Consider the following 24,781-nt stretch of genomic DNA (forward strand, 5'->3'; position numbering starts at 1 on the left):
GTTTGAGAAACACTGACTTGGATGCTAGTTGGCTGGCAAGCCTAAGGCACTGGCATTGCTTAATATAGTACAATTGAGGGGAAATGTGTCTGGATGTTATACAGCAGTCCTGGAGTTCATGGCTCCCAGCTTTTTAAAACCTGCCAGTTCTCACCTAAAGAGCCGGGGAAGTTGAACATTTGAGTTAGCTAGCACTTGTCATGCTCGGGTTGGATGTTGGACCCCACAAAGAAGGCAGCATGGTTGGTGGACCATGGATAGCTCTGACAGAAGTTGAGAGTTGACTCAGCCTTTTAAAGATTCTGGTTCTAGACTACCTTGCTCAGGCACCACTCCCTGGTGGCTAACTTTAGGTCCTTAAAGGGCCAACCCTCTGATCAGAGGATGAGCACTCCTTTCCATAGCCTCCTTGCATGCTTCCTGAACCGCAGGACCATTGAGGTCCATTTGGAGGCATTTGGATCTTCAGGAGTAGGTGCCTGTGGTGCCTGAGCTGTGGCCCTACAGATATGGGAAGTTCTTCTGGGGGCTCATGTTCACAAGGCTGTGGTCCCCTGGATCAGCAGAAGCAAATTCGGCGCCCTGCCCCATGTCTGGCTCCATAGCTGGAGACTCTGCAACCTCTAAGTCCAAGTCCTAACTGCAGATGGACTCTGGGGTTATGACACCACCACGGCTTGGTTTGGCTTTATGAAGCAAAATCCTTCTTTGTGAGGTGCTCTCCGAGGTCCTGGAGAGCCTACCCTTGTTGTTTCCTACACGAACTGGACTTTCCTCAGCTTCCTGTAAGCTTTTCATCTGGCTGCGAACAGGAGATATGCTGTAACCGGGCCAGCTTGTGAGCTTGTTGCACATACAGTTAAGCTACACTGATATAATATTGTTGCTGTGATGCATAAAATATAATGTGCCTGCAGTTCCATCTCACATGCGGGATCAGATGCGCATAGCTGTCAACTTTTCCCTGCATGACATCCCTTTGTCCAAATACTGGTGCCAGTTCATTCTTCTATAGATATGCATGATACGATAAAAATCCTCTCACGATAGATTTCTTGCATTGCCAAACCCAGTAAGATATTTTTATGTCCTCCACCTCCTTTTGTGAAGGCAGCACATGCTGTATTTGGCTGACACAAAACTAAAGTTAATTATTTTTTTGCTTGCTCGCTGTGTAAGTAAATATTTTAACAGTACACAGGGGAGCATCTGGCAGAGATACAGCTAACTAACCTCAGGGTACAGAACTGTTTCCCCCCCTCAAAGGTGCACTCTTCCTTGAATGAACAACTTGAAAGTTTTGCTTAATTACCACATGTGGCTCCATGCACAAAATCATCTATGGTCATTTTCAGAAAATTGAGGCCATGTGGTTTGCTCATACAAAACTATTGCATTCAAGACAATATTCACCTCATTTGTATACCACCTTTCTGCCAAGGCAACCAAGGCAGGTAAAAATTTAAAGTAATAAGATAAATGATAGCATGTAAAATTGGGGTGCAGGAAATCAGTTGGACTGGAGCAGGACCTGATGCTGTCTGTACCTGCCTTCCTTCCTTCCACTCTTCCTCCTCAATGATATTGGTGACAGCAAAGTCATGCCTATGATCTTGGAAGTCTGATGGGTCATTTGCACATGCAGGTTGTCATTTTATGAATAAGCATGATTGCTCTGGCCCAAAGTCTTCACATTTAATGGGAAATTGACTTGGTTTGCAATGGATCTAATTAAATGTTTTCTGCAGGGAGGCTAACAAGACACTTCATTATAATTTCACCAACCTGGATAACTTCATGGATCTTCTTTGGGAAAACAAACTATGTCCAGGTAAATCTAATCACTTAGTGGTTGTTGTGTTTTTTTCAAAAACCACTGCCAATTCTGAGCTCCGTTAAACAATGTATAGCTGAAGTTGTTTGGAGTTCTGTACAGTGCTTTGCTTTCTTTGAGAAACGGCAGAAATTTAACATGCCAATGTTAAGTTAAACTTCCACCAACTTTAATGAGCATGGGGCAAGGGCAAATTGTGAGTTTCTGCAATCTCTGCAATAATATAAGCACTGAAGTGTAGGCTCCCAACTCAGCTGAATGGTATCCTTTTACTTCGGAACTCAAGGGAAATGCATGGCTTGCCAGCAGTACATGTGAAAAGGATCTAGGGGTTTTTTTTAACTGAGAAGTTTAACATGAGTCAACAGTGTAATGCAGCAGCAAAAACAGCTAATGCTATCCATGACTGCATGAACAGAAGTATAGTGTTCCGATCAAGGGAAGGAATAGCTCTGCTTTATTCAGCTCACACCTGGAGTCCTGTGTCCAGTTCTGGGTGCGACAATAGAAGAAGGATATTGACAAGATGGAGCATGTGCAGAGGAAGGCAACCAAGATGATCAAGGATCAGGAATCTAAGCCTTAGGAGGAACGATTGAGGGAGTTGGGAGATTGAGAGGAGAGATGGTAGCAATCTTCAAATATCTAAGGAGCTGGAAACAAGCTTGTTTTCTCCTGCTCTGGAGGGTAGGACCCAAAGCTTCGAGTTGCAAGAAAGGAGATTCCAAGTCAACATCAGGAAGAACTTTCTGGCAGTAAGAGCCATTCAACAGTGGAATGGACTCTAGAAGGTGATGAACTCACCTTCCTTGGAAGTTTTAAAGCAGAGTTTGGATGGCCATCTGCCATGGATGCTTTAGTTGAGATTCCTGCATTGCAAGGGGTTGGACTTGATGACCCTTGGGGTTCCTTCCAGCTGTAGAATTCTGTGCTGTCAGGTGCTGGACTGAGGAGGAATGGTGGGGACTGCCCCGGGCCCCTTCCTGCACCTTCCCAAGAACAGGAGGACAGTATAGATTTAGAACAGTGGTTTGCAGAAGGCCATAGTTAAGAGGCTGCAGAGGGGGAAAGCTGGGAATTATTGGCAGAGGAACAGCAGAAAGAAGAAGCACTGGGGGAAAGACAGCTGACAAACTCAATGTCTTTGGAAAGCATTCCTGATACCCCCTCTCCCAGGACCAGGCGGGCATTGAGAGTAGTAGAACAGAGAGCTCAGAGGCAGAAAGCTCAGATCGGCCAGCGCAGGGTTGATGTAGAATAGGAGAGACGGAGCGGGTTGACTTCACTCGGAGCAACGCCATTATTTAATAGAGACTGCATTCCTTCGTCTCTCTCTGTGAATACTGAATAAATTACGTGGTAAGAACGCTTCTCGTTTATAGTATCTGCTTCTTGGCTGCCACCGGGGAAGGGATCTGATTCCCTGAAGCCTGACATATGCTTATATCCTGCCCCTTCTCCCAAAGGAGCCCTAATCCACTCAGAGTATTTGTATGATCAAATGGAAAGGTGGCATGGACTTAGACCCAGAGAGCTGTTTTAGATGTGCCCAATAGATTTGTGTATGTTTTTTTAAAAATTGATTGTCTGAACCCGCACCCTGTGCCTTTATCACCACTTGTTTAGCTCTTTCCTTTCTCTCTCTTCTCTGCAAACTGCCAAAGTGTTGCAGAGAATAGCTGGGCCCTGCTGCCAGGCTCCCCCATCACCTACATAGTTCTTTGGCTCTTGGCCCACGGCGCCAAGCTTTGCTTGCTTTACACCTCTCAATTCAAAAGCACTGAACAGGTTTGTGTGGGTTCCCCCCCTCCCAAACTCAGGATTCGAATTGATGGGAAGTCCCTCGGGATACTTCACTGACTTTGAAGATAAAAGGCAGGTGATACAATGGAAGGAACTGGTTACACAGTTGGCTGAAAGATATATAGGTGAGTTAACAAAATGTTAATTTGTCAGCTCAGCATTTCCACAAACACATCTTAAAGGGCAATGTTCAGTGAAAATGCTTTTTTAAATTATCCTTGAACCTTTCTTTAAATGACCCTAAGTTAGTGTGCTTCGTGGCTTATAATTTACTAAACTGTGTACAATTGCAGTTGGGTGGCCAAGAGAACATCAACAGGGAATTCCACAAGCAACTACAGTCGTACCTTGGAAGTCGAACGGAATCTGTTCCAGAAGTCTGTTCGACTTCCAAAACGTTTGGAAACCAAAGTGCGGCTTCTGATTGGCTGCAGGAAGCTCCTGCAGCCAATGGGAACCCGCGTAACCCACGTCGGACATTCGGCTTCCAAAAGAACATTCGAAAACTGGAACACTCACTTCCGGATTTTGATCGTCCGAGAGCCATTTTGTTTGGGTGCCAAGGTGTTTGAGATCTAAGGTAAGACTGTATAGAACATCAAACTTCAAGGCAAGATAAACAATTAGACAAGGAATGCTCTAGAGCTGGGTTTTCCAAACTTGGGTTTCCGGATGTTTTTGGAATACAAGTTCCATCATTCCTGACCATTGATCCTTCTAGCTAGGGATGGTGGGAGTTGTAGTCCAAAAACAGCTGGAGACCCAAGTTTGGAAAACCCTGCTCTAGAGCATGGGTGGGGAACCTTTTTATTTCTGTGGAAAGACATTGACCCATGGGGAAATCAATTGGGGGATGGAACCAGAAAAAAAGTGGGGGAGTTTTTTCTTCTTGCCATCCCCTTCGCAACTTATCCTGTAAATCAACATCCAGCCCATACATTGTGCCCTGTCACAGAATACTAATCTGTGGAAGTGGATTGTGGGTGGGTGGGTGGGTGGGTGTGAACATGCCCCCTAAAGGCAGAAATTCCTCTTAAAGGAATAAGAGGTGGTTTGGGACAATAGCCTTTCAAGTGAGATTTCTGTGTGCGGCTAAATGAAAGTGTACTGCTTAATATGACAAAGCTGTAATTAATGCAAGTTTGATTTCCAGAGCGTTATGGATTGAAGCATGTTTCTAAATGGAATTTTGAGACTTGGAACGAGCCAGATCACCATGACTTTGACAACGTATCCATGACAGTTAATGGTAAGCTGCTTTTGAATCCTCCTGGTTTTTGACTGTGAGCAGAGTGGGGAAAGTTCAGAGATCAGGGCTAATGAAAACAAGATAAAGAAGTGTTCCATTTTAAACCCTGTAAAATGCTCAGCACAAATTGCCATCTCACAGAGATATTTTTTTTCGTCATTCGAGCTCTTAAAAGCTAAATCAACACATGCAAGTTACCAAACTGGGCACCGGGGTTACAGGAGGAATGTTGCCTAGGAGAAACTTAAGTAAATTATAGAAATAAAAGTGTTTTATAGCAACACTGTGGTAATATTCTTTGCTTAGCTGTTTTTCAAAACCATAAATCTTTTGACCTACCGTGTTGCTGAGAATGGAACTATGGGTACCTCAGGTTGTTGTTGGCATCTGTCCCGAGAGACAATGGAGTGCGCCTTTGGGGGTGAAGTCGAACTGCTGCATTAGCATCAATGTGTCTTCCCTGGCACGCAAGCCTGGGCAGTGTAAGTGGAGGTCCTGGGCTGCCCAGTTGACAAGACCCACCACTTGGCCCCCATGATGTGGTCCAAAGGAAAGCAGAGCAATACGTTTGGCACCAGCTTGGCTGCAGGAGTTTCTGGAAGGAGGCGTACAAGGCACCACCCAACCATCTTAGGAACTCCACTCTGAATCTTCATCTTTTATGTACCACAATACCATTCTTTGTGTTTGCGCTAGCAGACATCACGTATACATGTATCCAGGCTCACTACAGTTATGACGCGGGTGGCGCTGTTGTCTAAACCACTGAGCCTCTTGGGCTTGCTGATCAGAAGATCGGCGGTTCGAATTCTCGCAACGGGGTGAGCTCCCGTTGCTCTGTCCCTGCTCCTTCTAGCAGTTTGAAAGCATACCAGTGGAAGTAGATAAATAGGTACCACTGCGGCGGGAAGGTAAATGGCGTTTCTGTGTTGTCTGGTTTCCGTCACGGTGTCCCGTTGCACCAGAAGTGGTTTAGTCATGCTGGCCACATGACCCGGAAAGCTGTCTGTAGACAAACACTGGCTCCCTCGGTCTGAAAGCGAGATGAGCGCCATAACCCCATATTTGCCTTTGACTGGACTTAACCATCCAGGAATCCTTTACCTTTTACCTTAAAGCTAGAAACACACTTTAAGAATTCTGTGTGTCAGGATTACACTGCAGCTACTGGAATCTTCAATGGGTGTCTATAGCCCATAGCATGACCTGCTCACAGCCACACAGATAATGAGACCTCCTGCTTATATAAACAGTCCATAATTTGTTGATTTTTGCAGAGCAAATGCGGTACGTTATGGCCTTCTTTGCCCTGTTTCACCCCAGCACGTTCTGAAGAAACAAGACACTTTCCTCTCCTCGGAGCTAGATATTACTGCCGAAACACTAGGCCTATTGTTGACTGTTCGATTTTGCTCCTAGGATTTCTCAACTACTATGATGCTTGCTCTGAAGGTTTAAGACAAGCCAGTACTCAGCTGAAATTTGGAGGTCCTGGAGACTCCTTCCACCCATTCCCAAAGTCCCCCATGTGCTGGAGCCTCCTCTGTCACAGTCCATAATTTGTTGATTTTTGCAGAGCAAATGCGGTACGTTATGGCCTTCTTTGCCCTGTTTCACCCCAGCACGTTCTGAAGAAACAAGACACTTTCCTCTCCTCGGAGCTAGATATTACTGCCGAAACACTAGGCCTATTGTTGACTGTTCGATTTTGCTCCTAGGATTTCTCAACTACTATGATGCTTGCTCTGAAGGTTTAAGACAAGCCAGTACTCAGCTGAAATTTGGAGGTCCTGGAGACTCCTTCCACCCATTCCCAAAGTCCCCCATGTGCTGGAGCCTCCTCTGTCACTGCCACAATGGAACTAATTTCTTCACTGGAGAGACCGGCGTCCGGCTAGACTACATCACCATGCATAAGAAGGTCAGTGCCCTGCTCAATTTGCTGTTGAATTCAGGGCACATGAAATGTGCTTGTCTCAAGTTAAGTGTTCACATTTAATTGCCTCTTGTGCACTAAAACAACAACAACAACAACAACTTGCTACGTGGTGCAAAGACCCTGAATTGAATTCAAACGTTGACAACTGCTTATTGCAACAATTTGTTTTTTAATTCCACACAGCATCTATACACCACTTTAGAAAATCCCAGGTGCTTCAATTACATGATCTTGCTGTTACCCTTGGTGGCGCTGTGGTCTAAACCCCTGAGCCTGTTAGGCTTGCCAATCAGAAGGTTGGCGGTTCAAATCCCCGCAACGGGGTGAGCTCCTGTTGTTCTGTCCCAGCTCCTGCCAACCATGGAATTCGAAAGCACACCAGTGCAAGTAGATAAATAGGTACCACTGTGGAGGGAAGGTAAACAGTGTTTCCGTGCACTCTGGTTTCTCTCACAGTGTCCCATTGTGCCAGAAGTGGTTTAGTCATGCTGGCCACATGACCCAGAAAGCTGTCTGTGGACAAATGCTGGCTTTCTCGGCCTGAAAGCGAGATGAGCTCCACACCCCATAGTCACCTTTGACTGGACTTAACTGCCCAGGGGTCCTTTGCCTTTACTTTTTTATAACTGCCTTTCGAAATAGGCTATCTATCAAATAAATAACAACAGCTCTTCCCACAGGGAGCTGGGCGGTCGCTGTACATCTTAGAACAAGAAACTGAAGCAGTGGGACAGATCCAGAAGCTCTTTCCTAGGTTCACCTCTGTGCCTGTATACAACGACGAGGCAGATCCGCTGGTGGGGTGGTCAGTTCCGCAGCTGTGGAGAGCGGATGTCACCTATGCGGCCATGGTGGCTAAGGTAGAGTTGAGCTGCATTGTTTTCTGCACCTCTACCATCTCTTCTGTTGCCCTGGTACCCATCCTCATTTGTTTTATCTCTATAGGCCTCTGTTTAAACATAGGTGTGATTTCTTTAGTGTATCAGCTCTCCTGTCAAGGCCTACAATGAATTCCTTCTTCTGCAGAAGCCTTTGAATTTCTCGGCCCAATGGTGTAGCTTATAAACAAGTAACTTTTTTTGGCGGGTGGAGAAAAAATCCCTGTGAAGCCTACGAATTTCTTGGTTCAGTGAGGTATCTTATACAGTGGAACCTTGGTTGTCGAACGTAATCCTGTTCCAGAAGACCATTTGACTTCCAAAACGTCCGACAACCGAGGCGCAATTGCCGGTTGGCAAAAGCCATTGAAAAGATGGAGAAATGCGCCTCAGAAGCCGTTCGACTTCCAAGGCGCGTTAAAAAAATGGAAGCATTCATTTCCGGGTGGTCGGCGTTCGGGTTCTGAATTGTTCGGCTTCGGAAGCGTTCAACAACTGAGGTTCCACTGTAAACAATAACTTTGTGGGGGTTTTTGGTGCAGGGAGGAAATATTCTTGCGAAGGTCTCAGAAAATACCATACAAAGAGGCTGAGAATTCTTATATGACAACTCCCTTGTCTGCACGAAGGGCTCTACTGGAGTTGAACAGGCACTCAATGGGCCTGATGAATGTTATGTCAGTACCTCAGAAATATCAATATGTATAGTATATGACTGGTGCACCACCTAATGGAGAGAATGGACACTTGCAGCTAGTGATTTTGCAATCACATTGATATTTAGAAACAGAATAGAAAATTCTTTCCAGTAGCACCTTAGAGACCAACTGAGTTTGTTCTTGGTATGAGCTTTAGTGTGCAAGCTCATACCAAGAACAAACTCAGTTGGTCTCTAAGGTGCTACTGGAAAGAATTTTCTATTTTGTTTCGACTATGGCAGACCAGCACGGCTACCCACCTGTAATTGATATTTAGGCCTCTGAGAGTTGCTTCTCTTCATCCTGTGATCTAATGACAAAATATTCCACCGATAAACACCTCATTATAAGGCTTTAACTGTGGTATGTGACCTCTGGCTCAGTCATAGGTGCCACATCACCACTGAATCATGGGAGAACGTTGCTTTCTGCGAACCGCCCTCAGACCTGCTTATAGGACAGTATATAAATTCAATTCATCACCATCCAAAAGAGAGGCCAATTTGTTGAATCTTGGAGATTTGTTATTTCCAGACTTTCTGGCAAGCACTGGAGGGGAGCAAGGATCTCCTTGATGGGATCATTTGACTTAAGGATTCTGTTAGGTTCAGGGCCAGCCCGAGGCATTTTGGCACCTGAGGCAAACTGCAAAATGGTGCTCCCCTCCCCACTAGGGAAGAAGGGGGTAAGTGAAGGTCTATATTGGGAAGACATGGGGAAGAAAGATTTACATCAGGATCTGCTGCCCTTGTAGATCCTGCCACTTGAGGGGGGTTGCCTGGCCTGGCATTGTGAGTTAGGATATTCCTCTGCCACAATATCCAGCACATGGATTGCTGGTTTCTCTCCTCACAAATGGCTCAATCCAGCCTTGGATGAGTTTTGTTCACCCATTCCCCTGAAAGTCATCAAGGGTTGAGTGGGCAAGTGGGGAGAAATCAAGTCATTGCGTACATGTGTGAACCAGCCCTTACTTCATCTCTTTTAAGCCTCTTCACCCCTAAATTTCACCATCAAGCCATGCTTGCCTGACTCCCCTTTTTGTCCAAGCCATGCACAGGCCTTTTTGTCCTGAACCCTTGAGCCGCTGGGAATATTCAGGCCTAGACAAAATATCTCCATAGCACACTCCTGTTTCCAGCTTTGTGGGGCTTATGGGCCAATGGAATTTACTTATTTTTCTTACTTATTTTTGAATATTTTTGTTTATTTTGAGAAGATAAGCAGTCAGCGCAAGTGCCGACAACAAATATTGAGCAACAGCAATGTTAATTAACTGGGAGCTGCTTTGGCTCCTGGCTGAGGCATCTCCAGAAGCATCACTCCAAAAAGAGGCATTCGTTTCTGGATGAGTGAGACCAATGGATAGTTTCTGAGTCGGCAAAGAGACGTTTTATTTATTTGAACAAGCATATACTGCTTTTCAAGTTTGTGAAGATGTACCAAAATGCTTTAACACGATAAAACCACAATACAAGATACAGCTGCAGCTGAGGTGGCTTATATCTCCTCCAACTGCCACCAGGGGGCCACTGAAGGACCATATTGGCCCCGAGAGGAAGGGAAAGAGAGCAAAAAGACAGAAGAGCCTGGGGAGATGTTCAGTATCTCTAGCTCCTGGTTTTCCAGCTGAGATGGCTCCTCCATTGCACACCTGCCACCAGAGGGCCATCTTGGCCTAATGGGAGGAAATATCTAGCTCTTTAAAAAAGGAAATATTGTTTCATCTCTCTTTTGCCCTTTAACATAAACTGCTTTGTGCATGAGGCTGATACATTAAATAAATAAATAAATGGAAGTCGAAAGCCACCAGAACTGCCCTGTTTGCACACCCTGTTGCTGCTGCCCTGTGCCCAGGTTACGTTTGCTAACTCACCGAGGTGCAAGAAGCAGGCGAGGAGACAGTCTGACTGCCTTCTGCAGAGGGAACATTTGATGCTCAGAATGTGCCCCATGCCATTTGCCTGTACAGTCATACCTTTGAAGTCAATCAGAATCCGTTCCGGAAGTCCGCTCGACTTCCAAAATGTTCAAAAACCAAATTGCGGCTTCTGATTGACTGAAGGAAGCTCCTACAGCCAATCAGAAGCCGTGGAAGCCCCGTCGGATGTTCGGGTTCCAAAAGAATGTTCGCAAACCAGAACAATCTCTCCCGGGTTTGCAGTGTTTAGGAGCCAAAACGTCCAAGTTTCAGGGTGTTCAGGATCCAAGGTATGTCTGTATAAGCAAAGGACCGTGCAGAAAAGTCAAATGCTGCACTTGGCAGCCACCTGCCCTCCATGGCTGATTCAAGGGCCTGAACCCCATCTGCCAGGGATCCCACAAGAGAATCGGTGGAGGAGACTCTTAGGGTCATGGGTTTGAATCCCATGTTGAGGTAAAGATTCCTGCATCGCAGGGGGTTGGACTAGATGACCCTTGGGGTCCCTTCCAACTCTTATGACTCTGTCTGTCTACACAGTGTACACCTTGGATTATTGTAATGTTCAGCCCCCACCTGTCCCAGCAGCCAGTTTCCTAGCATTATTTATTTGTTAATGTGCAGGGCACTTGACAGACTATAAGAGGATAGTTCCCTGTCCTGCCTGGCTGAGCTTATAGCCCATAATTCATATCTTTTGTCGTCTCAGCAAAAGAGGAGGGCAGTGGAGAGGGGGCTAAATCGGTGAAGAGTATACGTTAATTTGATTTACGTGTAGTAAACGAAGAGTGCTAGAAATGATTAAAAAAACAACAATTTTACAACAATTTTTGTTGTACAGCCCCCCCGATCCTCACTACTACTTGAACTCCTCAGTTTCCAATTTTTGAAAGCATCTTTCTGGAACTCCTTTCTGTTTCCTTAAACCTAACCTGCTGCTTTCTGTATTTTGTTACTGAGCGGTAATCCTTTTATATCTGATTAGTTACACCGCTGCGATTCTCCTCTTAAGTTCCTAATTTTAGCAAGGCTTGGGAATTAGGTCAGCCAAAGCTACTGGAAAGGCTTCTTAGTGGATCCTGACGGCAAATTATTATGCTGCGTTTCTTGTTTTCAAGGTGCGCACAGTACAGCTTCGCACATGGATTTAATTTCTTCCATAGCAGACATAAACACCGGCGTCTTTTCCTCAGTACTGGGGTAGAATAGCGGGGAGAAATGAGGCAGTTTAAAGAAAAAAAGTGTTTGAAGAGTCATGCACCTAAAGGCAGTGTCCATTCCAGCATCTTGTAGGAACACAGAGAAGCCATAGAATGTGATCCTGGGTCCAGAAGATAGCTGAGAATTTCAGCTTTTATTTTTAAAAACAAGAAGAGCTCCCCAGTCCTTATGGTTACAGAGATGTACTTGAATATACATAGTGGACAATGCCTGCCGAAATCCCAGAAATCAAATGGGTTCTTCACCCCCATTGTTCAGCCCGGACACTGAGGTCCAGCTCCGAGGGCCTTCTGGCGGTTCCCTCACTGTGGGAAGTGAGGTTACAGGGAACCAGGCAGAGGGCCTTCTCGGTGGTGGTTCCTCCCCTGTGGAACGCCCTCCCATCAGATGTCAAGGAAATAAACAGCTATCTGACTTTTAGAAGACATCTGAAGGCAGCCCTGTTTAGGGAAGTTTTTAATGTTTGATGTTTTATCGTGTTTTTAATAGTGGCTGGGGAAACCCATCCAGATGGGCGAGGTATAAATGATAAATTATTATTATTATTATTATTATTATTATTATTATTATTTCCACTGCTTAAAACTTTTCCAGTGGTGGGCAGTACCAGAGGCAAAAGGGAGTGGGTCCAGAGGCAAAAAGCGGATGTAGAGGAGGTGTGGCGTGGGGCAGATCCTAAGTGCCAAGTAAAGAGGACTGTGTTCAATCTCCAGACCTGACGTTCCTCATCCCTGAATTAAAAGGGTAGATTGTCTGTGCTCTGCACTGTCACCCAACCCACTCCACTGCCAGCTAAAGCATAATGAATTTATGCCGGGTAGCACAACCAAAGAAACAGTTACTCAAAATGAGAGAAATGCAAGGCTGTTGAATGCACACAGGTCACAAGGGACGGGCTACCTTGGTACAAAATGCAGATTAAGTGCAGGGCACACACCCCTGTTTGTGCTATATTGGAAAGGAGAAATAAAAATTTGAATTTTTGGCCTGCCTGGAGATTGTTGGATCTCGACAACTCCCCAGGAAGGTATGGTACAAGTCCCACCTACTGTGTAGGTGGGGCTAACACAATCACAGGTTTATTTAGCTTTAAAGATGCTGAACAGAACGGAACATTGTGCTGTGTTGAACATGGCATCTGCACAAGCATTTCAGCTTGCCAGACAGAACAACCCTCCCCCCCCCCACTTCTCCTCCCATGTGCTGTTCTGGGGTCCTCCTGAACCACCACGCCTCAAGCCAATTTGGGCAGGGGGAGGGGGTGGGGGACAAAGAGGACAAAGCCTCGCTGCACAAGCGGAAGTCCTTGCGTAGAGTTTGCGTTGACGGACCGGGCTTGTTTGGTGAGCCCCCTCCCGCTGCCCCGTTCCTTCGCAGGTTATCGCCCAGCACCAAAACCTGCTGCTTGCTCGAGCCAACAACACCGTCAACTACACTTTGCTGAGCAACGACAACGCGTTTCTGAGCTACCACCCCTATCACTTCATGCAGAGGACGCTGACGGCGCGCTTTCAGATGAACAACACCAAACCGCCGCATGTCCAGATGGTGAGGAAGCCGGTGCTCACAGTGATGGGCTTGCTGGCTCTGCTAGGTACAGCAAACCACTCGTTCTGTTTCCTGTTTGCAAGAGGAAAAGCAGGAGAGGCCTTTGTGGTGGCGGCGGCGATATGCTCTCCCATCACTGGGGTCACCGCAGCTTACCTGGATTTAGTTGGGGCAGAGTGGCGGCGAGGCCAGGATTACATAAGATCAGGGTGAATTTGATTTAAATGACTAGTCAGTAAGACTTGATTTAAATCATTTTTTTTTTTTACAGAAAGGTTCGACCTTTCTGACATCCTCTTAATATTTACAAAAGGTTTCATTTTTGGAATAATAAATTTTCAGAGTAGTTTTTAAAGTTATATCAAAAATTACTGATTTGGTTATACTGTCAGAAATACATAGACAGATAATTATGAAATTATTTATATTTGGACAACTTTTCTGCTGTACTTTATCGGAAGGAGAAAAATAATCATTTCCTTAACAACAATTTAAACAATTTATTTAACTAAAACAATAACATTATAGCATATGTATCCGTGTTTGTTAACCGATGCAGTTAAACATTTTTTTAAAAATTAAAAAAAACCCATAGACTGAGTTTTAGCACACATGAAAAACTTTAAACAAATCCTTATTTCCTGATGAATAGCCTTTGGACTATAATGTAACTTAAACAGAAAACTATCTTTGGAAAGATTTTTCTTCCAAAAGCGTTTTATTTTAAAAATCCGATTTAAATAAAAACTTATTTAAATTTTTAAAAAATCGCTGATTTTTATCCACCTTGCATAAGATACATATTAGTGCAACTGCACAGCCCTGAAGGTGGCCCCACCCTGCCCCCACACCGGTGTTGAGAAGGCCTCTCTCCCACCACAGGAGCCACTGCTGCTTCAAAAGTTATTTTTCTTCAGTTACAAAAAGTGGATATATGTGCGTATTACTCAATGTTAACCAAACTGGGGCACAAACCTGTTACCCTACTTCCCAATGACATTTGGTGATTTTTTTTCATAGGGAAGCAGATAGGGCCAGAGGTGCAGCCTTGCAAGGGCAATTGGGGGGGGGGGCGTGTGAGCATCGTGCCTCCTTCCCTAAGCTGGGCAGAAGCTTCCCAGGCTTTGGGAAGGAGGCACCAGGCTTCTTCTTCTTCTTTTAAAAAAAATATTTTATAAATTAAATTTTACAATTTAAAATTCTCATAATCTACATAAGTAATAGAGAAACAAATTCCAAAAAGAGAAACCCCTTCTTCACCCACCCCCACCCACGGACTTCCCTCAACTTCCCCTTTCTGGTTCTTTATACATTTAATGCTTCTGCTTACACTGTTTACCTTAATTTCACCACCACCTGTCTAAATGCATTCCCATTATTATAATTTTCTATCTTCCCGCTAAAAAAAAATTCTTGTAATTAATTACCGGTATTTTCAAAAAGGTTATTCCTTGTGTTTTACCTTCGTTTTCGTGGTTGTAAGTGCTTACTCAAACCCTGCTTGCGAGTCTTATTTCTTTACAATATTTCTGTAGTTACAACAAATATAGTTCCCAGTCTTTTTAGAAGTCTCTATTGCCTTTATCTCCTGATCTTCCTGTAAGCTTCCCCATTTCTGCGTAATCCATCATGATGGAGGAGGCGCCAGGCTTCAATACTTTAATACTCTTAATTTTCCGGGAACATTTAGGGAACTAGTCTAGTCCCCCTAGTCCACTGACCACACGCCACTACCTCCTTCCCAACGGACTATCACCTCTCATTTAGACCTGCTATTTGCACGGCTCCCCAGAGGCATCCAGTTAGCCCCTGTGAGAAAAGGATGCTGTACAAGATGGGACTTGGGCCTGATCCAGCAGGACAGCAGCAAAATGGCGGCTTGGGGAGAGGCGAGACAGTGGGTGGGTGGGTGAGTACGAAAGTGGGTCTCCTTTTGAGGAACACAGGTTGGGGTGCAATAAAACAAGGCAAAGTTCAAAGTAAGATACAAGTTTCTCTTGCTCTTGCGTAGGAGAGGAGCAAGTCTCTGCCAACATCTCCAGCCAGGAATCGGAAGACTGTGACACTCTTGGAGTACTAGCTAGTGTGCACAGACCTCGAGAGCAGCCACCCGACAGCTGGCAGGCCTCCGTATTGATCTATGCCAGCCAAGACAATGAGACATCTTCCAACGTCAGTGCCGTGACTCTAAACATAACCAATTACCCCAAACACAAAGGTATAGTCATCATCGTGGTTGTTTTCCTAATGGGTCATTATGCGAATGCAAGTGATTCTATGATTCTATATTCACTGAAGCTATTGAGTGGCTCACCTTATTTTAAAAGGACAGCTGGCCTGGAATAGCCATATACAGGTGAAACTCGAAAAACTAGATTATTGTGGAAAAGTCCCATTTCTGTAAGCAATTGTTTTCATCAGCTACTGGAGTTTAATATATGAGATAGACTCATGACATGCAAAGCGAGATATGTCAAGCCTTTGCTTGTTATAATTGTGATGGTTATGGCGTACAGCTGATGAAAACCCCAAAGTTGAAATTGTGAATTTGGGGTTCTCATCAGCTGTACGCCATAATCATCACAATTATAACAAATAAAGGCTTGACATATCACGCTTTGCTTGTCATGAGTCTATCTCATATATTAGTTTCACCTTTTAAGTTGAATCACTGAAAGAAATGAACCTTTCCACGATATTCTAATTTTTCGAGTTTCACCTGTATTGCAGCCTAAACCATTGTGCCATGGTGGCATGACACAATCATATATTTCGATAGTAACTTTCTTTGGTTCCTATTGCAAAAATCAGGCTTTTTTTTCTTGGTTTGCAGCTTCTAAAAAGCTTGCGATTGGATCCAGCTTCTTCTGGTCCTTACTTGGACTTCTTGCAAGGCTATGGGGAATAAGAACACCATATCTGAAAGCCTCTGTCTCTAGCCTGATGTTCAGCTAACAATCAGAGTTTTCATGTTACGCTCTCTTTGTCTTCCCAAAGGACTTGTGTACATCACTTACTACTTGGATAACTACCTGACCAACCCATATTTGCAGTGGAAGAAACTGGGAGCTCCAGATTTTCCTTCCCCGAAGCAACTGGAGCAGATAAGAGCTGCTGAGGTACAGTGTGTTTCTTTGTTGTACATGCAATCCTCACTGAGTTCAAAAAGGCTTGGTCCTGAGTTAAGTGTGCGCAGAATTGCAGCCATTCCTCCATATCCCTCAGCGTGTTTACTTGGAAGTAAGTATTGCTGTTTCCAGTGAGGTTTTCTCTCAGGTAGTGGATAGGATCCCTCCCGTAGGAGGTATAGCTCATCATAAGCGGAAGGGTTTTTTTTGGGGGGGGGGGTTCGAGAGGTAAATCAGGTTTTCTCTCCTTCCTGCAGAGGTCATATCTACTCAGGTTCTCTCCAGACTTCTTTTTTTATTGCACGTTTATGATTATTTGTGTTCATGGTGCTATTGAGGTTTAGCTCTGATTTCAATACTGTTTGTGCCTGGAAAAGATTAGGGGCAGCCACACTGCTTCATCTCCAACCAGTGCATATCCCATAACACGCTGCTGTAATCCCAATAATTTTCATACCACAAATGCTTTGGGGTTGTTTTGTCCCACCTTTTGTGGCACTCTGGACAGCAATCATGTGGTAACATTGGGGAAGCCTTGCGTAGGAAATAATGAAGCAGAATAAATCTCCCACCAATGCACTGTCTTTGTGTCAATAGCAGGCTGCAGGATACATTCACAATAGTGCAGGAGTCGGGGGTCAAAGCACCATTTCTCCTTTCCATAGGCTGAACCTTCCTCGCAAACTTCAACAACAAAACAAAAAATTCTTTCCAGTAGCATCTTAGAGACCAACTAAGTTTGTTCTTGGTATGAGCTTTTGTGTGCATGCACACTTCTTCAGATACACTGAAACACCCTTCTGAGTAATACCCCTCCCCACTCCCTCACTATATTTAAGGATCTGGTGACTTCTGTTTCAGTGTATCAGAAGAAGTGTGCATGCACACGAAAGCTCATACCAAGAACAAACTTAGTTGGTCTCTAAGGTGCTACTGGAAAGATTTTTTTGTTTTGTTTTGACTATGGCAGACCAACACGGCTACCCACCTGTAACTGAAACTTCAACTACGTTCTCCTGGGTGGTATTTTTTCGGTTCCCTTACCTCAAACAGTTCCATCGCTCCATCCTTGCTGATCACAAAGGCTGCCCTGCCAGATCAGACCAAGTCCCACCAGATTCAGCATTCTGTTTCCCACTGCCGCCAACTAGATGCCTCTCTGAGCTCACAAGCAGCATACGCCAATGGCAGCTTTTCTTCTGTTGTTGGTCCCCCCGGCATTGGGCATTCGAAGGTACACTGCCCCTGTAAAAGGAAGTTCCATTTAGCTATTCGATTTAGTTGTTTCTGTCCTAACTCTGCTGCCATTCAGCTACATTGAGTGACCTTCAATTCTAGCAACACGGGACAGCGACAAAAACATTCCTCTCCTTCCACAACATCCATTATTTTGTAAATTTCTATCATGCCCTGACTTCAGTCCTTAGCATACCAGAGTACAAATGGCATTCAACACAGAGGATCTTATTTCTGAGTAATCACGTTCAGGATTGCACTTAGTAATCTTTGTTCTCTAAGCTAAAGAGCCCCAAACATTTTATTTATTATTATTGTTAAGTATCTACCCCACCTTTTCTCCAAGGGCCTCAAGGTGCCCAACATGGTTCTTGCCCTCCCCATTTTATCATCACAACAACCCTGTGAGGTAGGCTAGGCTGAGAGACAGACCAGCCCCATGGCTAATTGAGGATTTGAACCCTGAGGTCCTAGTCCAGCACTCTAACCACTGCACCACACTGCCTCTTGCTTTTCCTTTCCCTCTTGGGAAAAGCGCTCAAATCCCATTGATCAGAGGCTCATCCACACATTTCACCGAACACCAGTGCAAGCTTTCATTTTTCATGTACAAGTGTTTGCGTGTGAGAACATACACTTGGTGATTTGTATAGCTCAACTACTGTACGTTTGTTGAACGTTACATATGGATAACTGTCATGTTAGTTGCTCTTTTGGATACTATGCCTTGAGACCGCTAGTTATTTTCAAAAATATATTGGGCCCTCTACCCCCAGCTGCTAATCCATCCCCCCCTTCTAATTCACAAGGTTTATGCCAGAGCCAGCCCCAAACGTTTTATTGCCTGAAGCAGAGGATCAGATGAGGCCCTTCCATTGCCACCTGATCATGGTTGGTCAAGTTTATTTTGCCACCTGAGGCAAATAAAATTCCACAAGTGCCCCTCCCTCCTTTCTAAAAATACTGTGATGATAAATTAAATAACCAACCATTTGTTGTCGTTTCATGTCACCCAAAATCAGCTGTCTTGAGGCAGCCACCTCACTCTGGCTAATGGTAGGGCCGCCCTTCCTCTTGTTTACCTCACACTGAATTTCTGCACGATGCAGAATGGTTTAAGAGGGTGAGAACCTTGACAGCAGTTCTTGTCTGTTATATAGTAGGAATGGACCACTCCACCACCAGGAATCCTTCCCTTCTTCTCTGGTAAAATATAACAGTATATATTTCGACTCAATATAGCGTGATCACAGGGCTACTCTACACTACTGATTTTAACCGCCATAATATCCATTCCCTCTCCTCAGGGAACCCTGGGAGCTGTAGTTTTTGTGGAGTGGGAGAAGCAGAAGCTTGGGAGAGTCAGCACTGTTCACCAAACTACAATTCCCAGGGAGCTTGGGGAGAATGCCTCAGTTATTAAACTGGTATAGCACTGATATATGTTTGTAGTGTGGTTAGGGCCTCAGAAGCGTCCCCAAAATGAAGGAGATGCCTCTTCCCCACCTTCAACCCGCTACTTACCTACCACTCGTGCCTCTGGTATACCGTTCCTTGTGAGTACCTCAGAAGTGAGGAGCTGGCAAAATTTATTCCGTCCCTTTTATGCTGTCCAGATGTTGGCTTCCTGCTGGATCAACTTTTCTGTAGAGCTGACTCCACAGTACACTGTGGGTGCTACATAAATATTTGTTGTAAGGATATCCGAATGTGCAAGGCCAGTGGAAGGCACACCACTTTTGCTTTTCTTTTGATCTTTAAGCCGATTCTCCTTCGTAAGCACATACCTGCGCACTGGGGGATCCCTGCCCCACTGATCCCCCTCAAGGAAATCTGAACCCTGCCCTGTGGATATTTTTTAAAAATGATGTGGTTGGGGTTTTTTGGGTTGTGTTTTGACTAAAGGAAGAACTGCAAGTTACCTCACCGCACACATGTTCTGTAATGTAGGGTCAGGGTGAATTGCAGTGAGGCAGAAACAGGTGGTTTTTTCCCCCCTTCTGCGCCTGCCAATTTCCCACTGTAAATCACAGCAGAAATCCACAGTGGGGATTGTCCGCCACGCCTCTCCAGCTTACTTTTGGTCTTGGATAATTTGAAATGGTCAGTAAGCTACACCATACATTTAAAGCATGCTTATGCCAGCTTAACAGTCATGGCTCATCACCCCTCCACCCAAATAATCCTGGGAAACATAGTTTCCCCTCACAGAGCTACAGCTTGCAGACCTTTGGCATTCTACAGTTCGCAGAATTCTTTTTGGAGGTGAGAAGGCATGATGCTATAAATGTACTTTATATGTATGGTGCAATTGGCGTTTCCAGGTGGAAATCTGAAAGCATGGGAGAAGTACAAAGGGAAAACGTGTTTTGAAAGGTGGCTGAATAAACAGTCTTAACATCCTGCTTCACACATGGGCCAGACGGGTACCTCCAATAATCCCAAGAGCAAGCCATGAAGGCAATAGCCCTCCCTGCTGTTATTCCCCAGCACTGGCATTCAGGTAAAATATGCTAACCCCAGATCTCTCCTTCAAAACAACCCACTTCAGGTTTTGCATTCTAACACGATGAGCTGTGGGTGTGCTCCATTCTATGCACATTCCCCACATGAAAGGGAAAAAGTTCCAAAGCACTGGCTCCAAGTCACCTTTCAGAAGCAATTTTTGTTCAAAAGCACTGTTGCACTTTTTCTGATCTTTCAGAATGCTCCGAATGGCTAACTTGGGCACTGCTGAGTGATCTCCCATTCAGGCTGAGACTCACTTACCTGTGCAAGTGGATCATGTGCCCTCTGGCCCCTGGACTATGTTTAGCATATCACCATGGTTAATACTGTTAAGACTACTGTAGGGAAGTTTCTCCTCAGGGACCATTAAGCATTTTTATTCTATTTCATAGGACCCTGTGGTTAAAGGGCCATTTTCACTCCCAGCAAAAGGCAGCTTGGTGCTGAAACAAGAGCTCCCATTTCCATCCATCTTCCTCGTCCACATCTGTGCAAAGCCTCTCGCTGCTCCCCATCAGGTAGGCACAACATCCTGTAAACTGTTTCCTTAGATGTGTGGAACCTCTAATCCGATTTGAAACAAACAATTTTCTTTGGTTTGTTTGTTTTTCTTTTTTTCTTTTTTAAAGATATTTTATTATTTTCACATTAAACAACAGAAACACACACAAATACATAATAAAGAAAACATAATAAACACATAAACAAAAATAACAAAAAATAAAAGAAAACTTATACATACCTACATACACCGGAACAATAAACTATCATTATTTAATTCTAGTTTCTATCTTCTTTAGAGGGGGACTTCCCCCGTTCCCTCAACTGCGTTCAATATCAATATACTTTAGTAACTTTGTATCTATTTTTTTAACATCCACCACTCTTCTTAATAGTCTTCAAGATATTAAATAATCAACTATAATTCATTACTTAAACTACATATCCTAAAACATTCCTAAACATTTAAATCGTTCATGACAATACTTCTTATATACTATTTTTATCTAACATCAACTAGCTAAAGCCAATTCAACAAGCTAATTCTGCTCAGATATCCAATTTTTCACGATTTTTTACATAGTCCTTAAATTTCTTCCAATCCTGTTGCACCTTCTCCTCTCTCTGGTCTCGGAGTCTCGCGGTCAGTTCAGCGAGTTCCATAAAGTCCATTAATTTCATCTGCCATTCTTCCACTGTCGGAATCTCTTCGCCTTTCCAGTTTCTTGCAAGTAAAATTCTAGCAGCTGTTGTGGCATACATAAAAAACACTCTATCCTGACTGGGTATCTCATGATTGGTCATGCTCAAAAGGCAGGCCTCTGGTTTCTTACTAAAAGTAATTTTCATTGGTTTGTTTGTTTTTCTGAGTCCAGCCTAGGGTGTTGGAGTTTGGGACCCATTTTGTTTCAGATGAATACTATTGGCTCGGTGCTTTTGTTATCATAAGCCCCTCTTTATTAGCAAATCATATAAGATCATTCTTATTAATAATAATAGTTTTATTATTTACGCCCCGCCCATCAGACTGGGTTAACCCAGCCACTCTGAGCAGCTTCCAACATATATAAAAACACAATAAAACATATAAGCGAGTGTCTGGTGATTTTGTGTAGATCAGTGTACTTTTTAATTTATTTTTGGCTATGTGTAAGTGTTCAGCCCTACAGATGGCTGCCCTCTGCCCACATCCCACTAAAAATACGGTCTGTTTAGAGAAGCTGTTGGCATCCCAGACTGCAAGGAGAAGCACCCTCTTGCCAGCCACTCTGAACTCATGTCCCGTAAGGCCTTGTCTTCCCTTAGACCATTTGCTTGCATCTCAGTTTTTCTGCTTCTGGCTGCAGGTGGCAGAGGCGGTTTTAGGGTAGCACGACTGGTATGGTGCAGGGGGCTTTAGGACAGAATGAGAGAGGCGGGGGTCACCAAATTTTAGCATCACACAGGGCACAGCTGCAATTTGGGAGGCCATAGTCCGCCACTCATGTGATGAAACACTCTCTCTTGAGAAATCATGCCCACTTTTCTTTTTCTTTTTGTTTCCGGTTTATCAGCCATCCTTAGTGGCCTCATCATTTGGTCAAATTGATCCGTTTTTAAAAGCTCTCTCACATCTTGCTTTAGTGGAAAAAAATACATAAAATAATGTAAAAAATAAACAAAAATAAACACACTCTTTTGATACATGCCATGCTAACCCTGAGCTAATGTCTGTCTTGTCAGGTGAATGGTGTTCGCCTCATCCATCTCACAAATGGACAAGTTTTGGTAGTGTGGGATGACAGCTGTGTGAATTCAAAGTAGGTAACTCACACCTAAAGGAATGCAGAACTGTCTCGGTTTTAAATCCATCTTTTTCAAATTCTTTGTGTAAAGCAGTAATTAAATAGCAACTGTACATTTCACATACGGGGGGCCTGTGAGGAATCAGACTGGAAAATCCAGAGGGCAATGGCTAAATATTGCTGAGCTCTGGGGCCATATGAATTGCTTCTTGCTCACCTCACTTGGAGTTTTATGGCCTAGTGCAAGGCAGGTAGGGAACCTGTGACCCTCTAGAGATGTTGTTGGACTCCAGCTCCAATCAGCCTTGTCCAGTGTGACCAGTCACTGAGGATGATGGGAGTTGTAGTCCAGCAGCGTATGGCAGGCCCAGACTCCCCACCTCTGTTCTAGCACTGTAGTGAGCCTGACCAGTACAGTATAGAGAAGGTGTTGTTTTTATTTATCCCCCCTGGCCCCATGGCATATAAAGGAGAGGATTGGGGTTGAGTGATGTGTGCCTCCAAGTCTGCTTTTATATGCAGCTCCTAGATCCTTTAAGCTTTTAGGGGTTTTAGCTCTTTCGCATCTGAAAGGAGCAGAATCTGTGGTAGTGGAGCTAGGCAATAGGCCTTGAGGGGGCTTGATCTACCACCATCACTCTGCTCAAAAAGGTCCTCCAGCAAAACCAATCAGTGACCAGGGTCTAGAGTTGAAGACATCCTTTTGTGCAGATACTGTACACCAGTTGATCATTGTGGCCAGGATGCAACTAAACAGTTACGCTAGCAGAAGCTAGTGCAATGAATCCTCCTTATTCCCCTTTACGCCCCCCTGATCAGCTCTTGGGGCTTGGAGGAACCCCCAGAACAACAGACGAGGAGGGAGAACATTCCATCTGACAAGTAGTGATGGAACTATCATAATAGAACAGCACTGGGTACCTCTCACTATTTTAGAAAGGTGTGTTAGAGACCTGATATGGGATGAAATGGAGATAACTCAGTAAGCATACCCATTGGGCTCAACTTTGCTTTAGATTAAATAGGTTTGGAATAGTTGTCTTTAATTTCTGCTTATGTTCCTCTGAAAAATCACTTTTCCTTGCAGGGGAACAGCAATAAGCTTGCAAGTCTCTGTGATTTGTTTGTTTGTTTGTTTTTCTTCATAGGTGCCTGAAAAAATTTGAAGTGTTTTTCTCACAGGATGGAAAAAAATACCACCAAATCAGTGTCAAAGACAGTATATTTACAGCATTGGTCTACAGCCCAGGTAATGTCCAGTGTCTTTCTTTTTAAAAATTTTTTAGAACAAAAGCAAATTAAGATGATTTTAATCCTTCCACACAACATTTTTTAAAATTGGCAGCTTCGTTTTTTGAAGCAACCTTAAGGAACTGTAATGTTTCCTTGCTTGATAATGGAGTCTATATGCCACTGTTTATAGATTCAGGTTCCCAAACGCCACTGGTGTGAAACCCAGCCAGATGGGCAGGGTATTAGTATTATTAATTAATTAATTAATTAATTAATTAATTAATTAATTAATTAATTTTTAAAATCATCATCAAATGGTTGCTTTGGGTTGTAGAAGTTCTTTTGCTCAATAAGTACAAAACTTTATGGGAAGATTAAAGGTACAGTGAGAAGTTCCACACAGGTTTACAAGGGGGTGTTTTGTTTAGGAAGGTTAAAAGTACACAGATGGATCAAAGATTCAGTCTAGGGACCCAGCAATTTTAAAGGCAGGCAGATTTTTAAAAAAATCTTTCTCATTCTTGTCAAAACAAAAAAGGTCTTCGGTTATTGCCACAAAGAACAAATAGTTGGCACCTGGCTTATCTGAACATTTGGCTGCAGAGATAAGCATCTACTTAAAAAACACACACCAAAATACAGGCATTTTGTCAATGTAGATTTTTTTTCAGTCTTTCTCAGTATAACCAAGATGTTCAACTAACTATTTGCGTTGGACTTTCTCTACAGAAACAACAGTCGCAGGGTTTTACAAAGTGCGAGCTGTGGATTACTGGGGCAGAGCGGGGCCGTTTTCTCTCCCGGTGTACTACAATGAAGCATCTTAAGAAAGGCCAAGAGCACCTCAAAGGCAAGCCAGAACTTACAGAATTGGGCTTGCACTTTGTCAGGGTACAAGTCCTTAAAGCAGTGGTTCTTCAACTCAACTTCCAGGGCATCAGAGGAGAAATGAGAAGAGCGACCGGAAGCCACTCCAGAGTGCCAAAAGTTTCTTTTTCAAGAGATAATTTTGAAAAACAAAGTAGCACCCTAAGGCACCCTAAGGCAGAACTGCCTCCCCCCACAACCCAAGGGACGCCAGCTGCAGATGTAAGCATTTGTTCAAGCACCTGCAGTAACTAGTTTTGAGAGTCAAATGGATTAGAAAAAAAGAAAAGTGAATGGGCTGGAACAGGGGTCAGCAAACTACTGGATCCGGCCCACGAACGGTTCTGCAATCAGGGCAATCACCATTTCCCCCCAATTTTTTTCAGGCACCATTTTTTTTGCAACCCCCCCCCCCCCCGACTACATCTCCCAA

General features: G+C 44.1%; 1 protein-coding gene across 1 annotated transcript in view; it reads left to right on the forward strand.

The window, feature by feature from the left end:
- IDUA (alpha-L-iduronidase) overlaps positions 1-24,664 on the forward strand; it is a 50,944-nt gene extending 26,280 nt beyond the window's left edge. The window contains exons 3-14 of the mRNA XM_033173030.1: positions 1,749-1,831; positions 3,655-3,762; positions 4,791-4,886; positions 6,605-6,807; positions 7,506-7,685; positions 12,921-13,137; positions 15,103-15,309; positions 16,089-16,210; positions 20,356-20,481; positions 22,187-22,263; positions 23,397-23,497; positions 24,211-24,664. Of these exons, the coding sequence (XP_033028921.1) occupies positions 1,749-1,831; positions 3,655-3,762; positions 4,791-4,886; positions 6,605-6,807; positions 7,506-7,685; positions 12,921-13,137; positions 15,103-15,309; positions 16,089-16,210; positions 20,356-20,481; positions 22,187-22,263; positions 23,397-23,497; positions 24,211-24,308 (1,618 nt within the window). The 3' untranslated portion in view covers positions 24,309-24,664. The remainder of the gene's footprint in view (positions 1-1,748; positions 1,832-3,654; positions 3,763-4,790; positions 4,887-6,604; positions 6,808-7,505; positions 7,686-12,920; positions 13,138-15,102; positions 15,310-16,088; positions 16,211-20,355; positions 20,482-22,186; positions 22,264-23,396; positions 23,498-24,210) is intronic.
- Positions 24,665-24,781: the final 117 nt, after the last annotated feature.

The sequence above is a fragment of the Lacerta agilis genome, chromosome 16 (genome assembly GCF_009819535.1).
Source record: "Lacerta agilis isolate rLacAgi1 chromosome 16, rLacAgi1.pri, whole genome shotgun sequence".
Lineage (NCBI taxonomy): Eukaryota > Metazoa > Chordata > Lepidosauria > Squamata > Lacertidae > Lacerta > Lacerta agilis.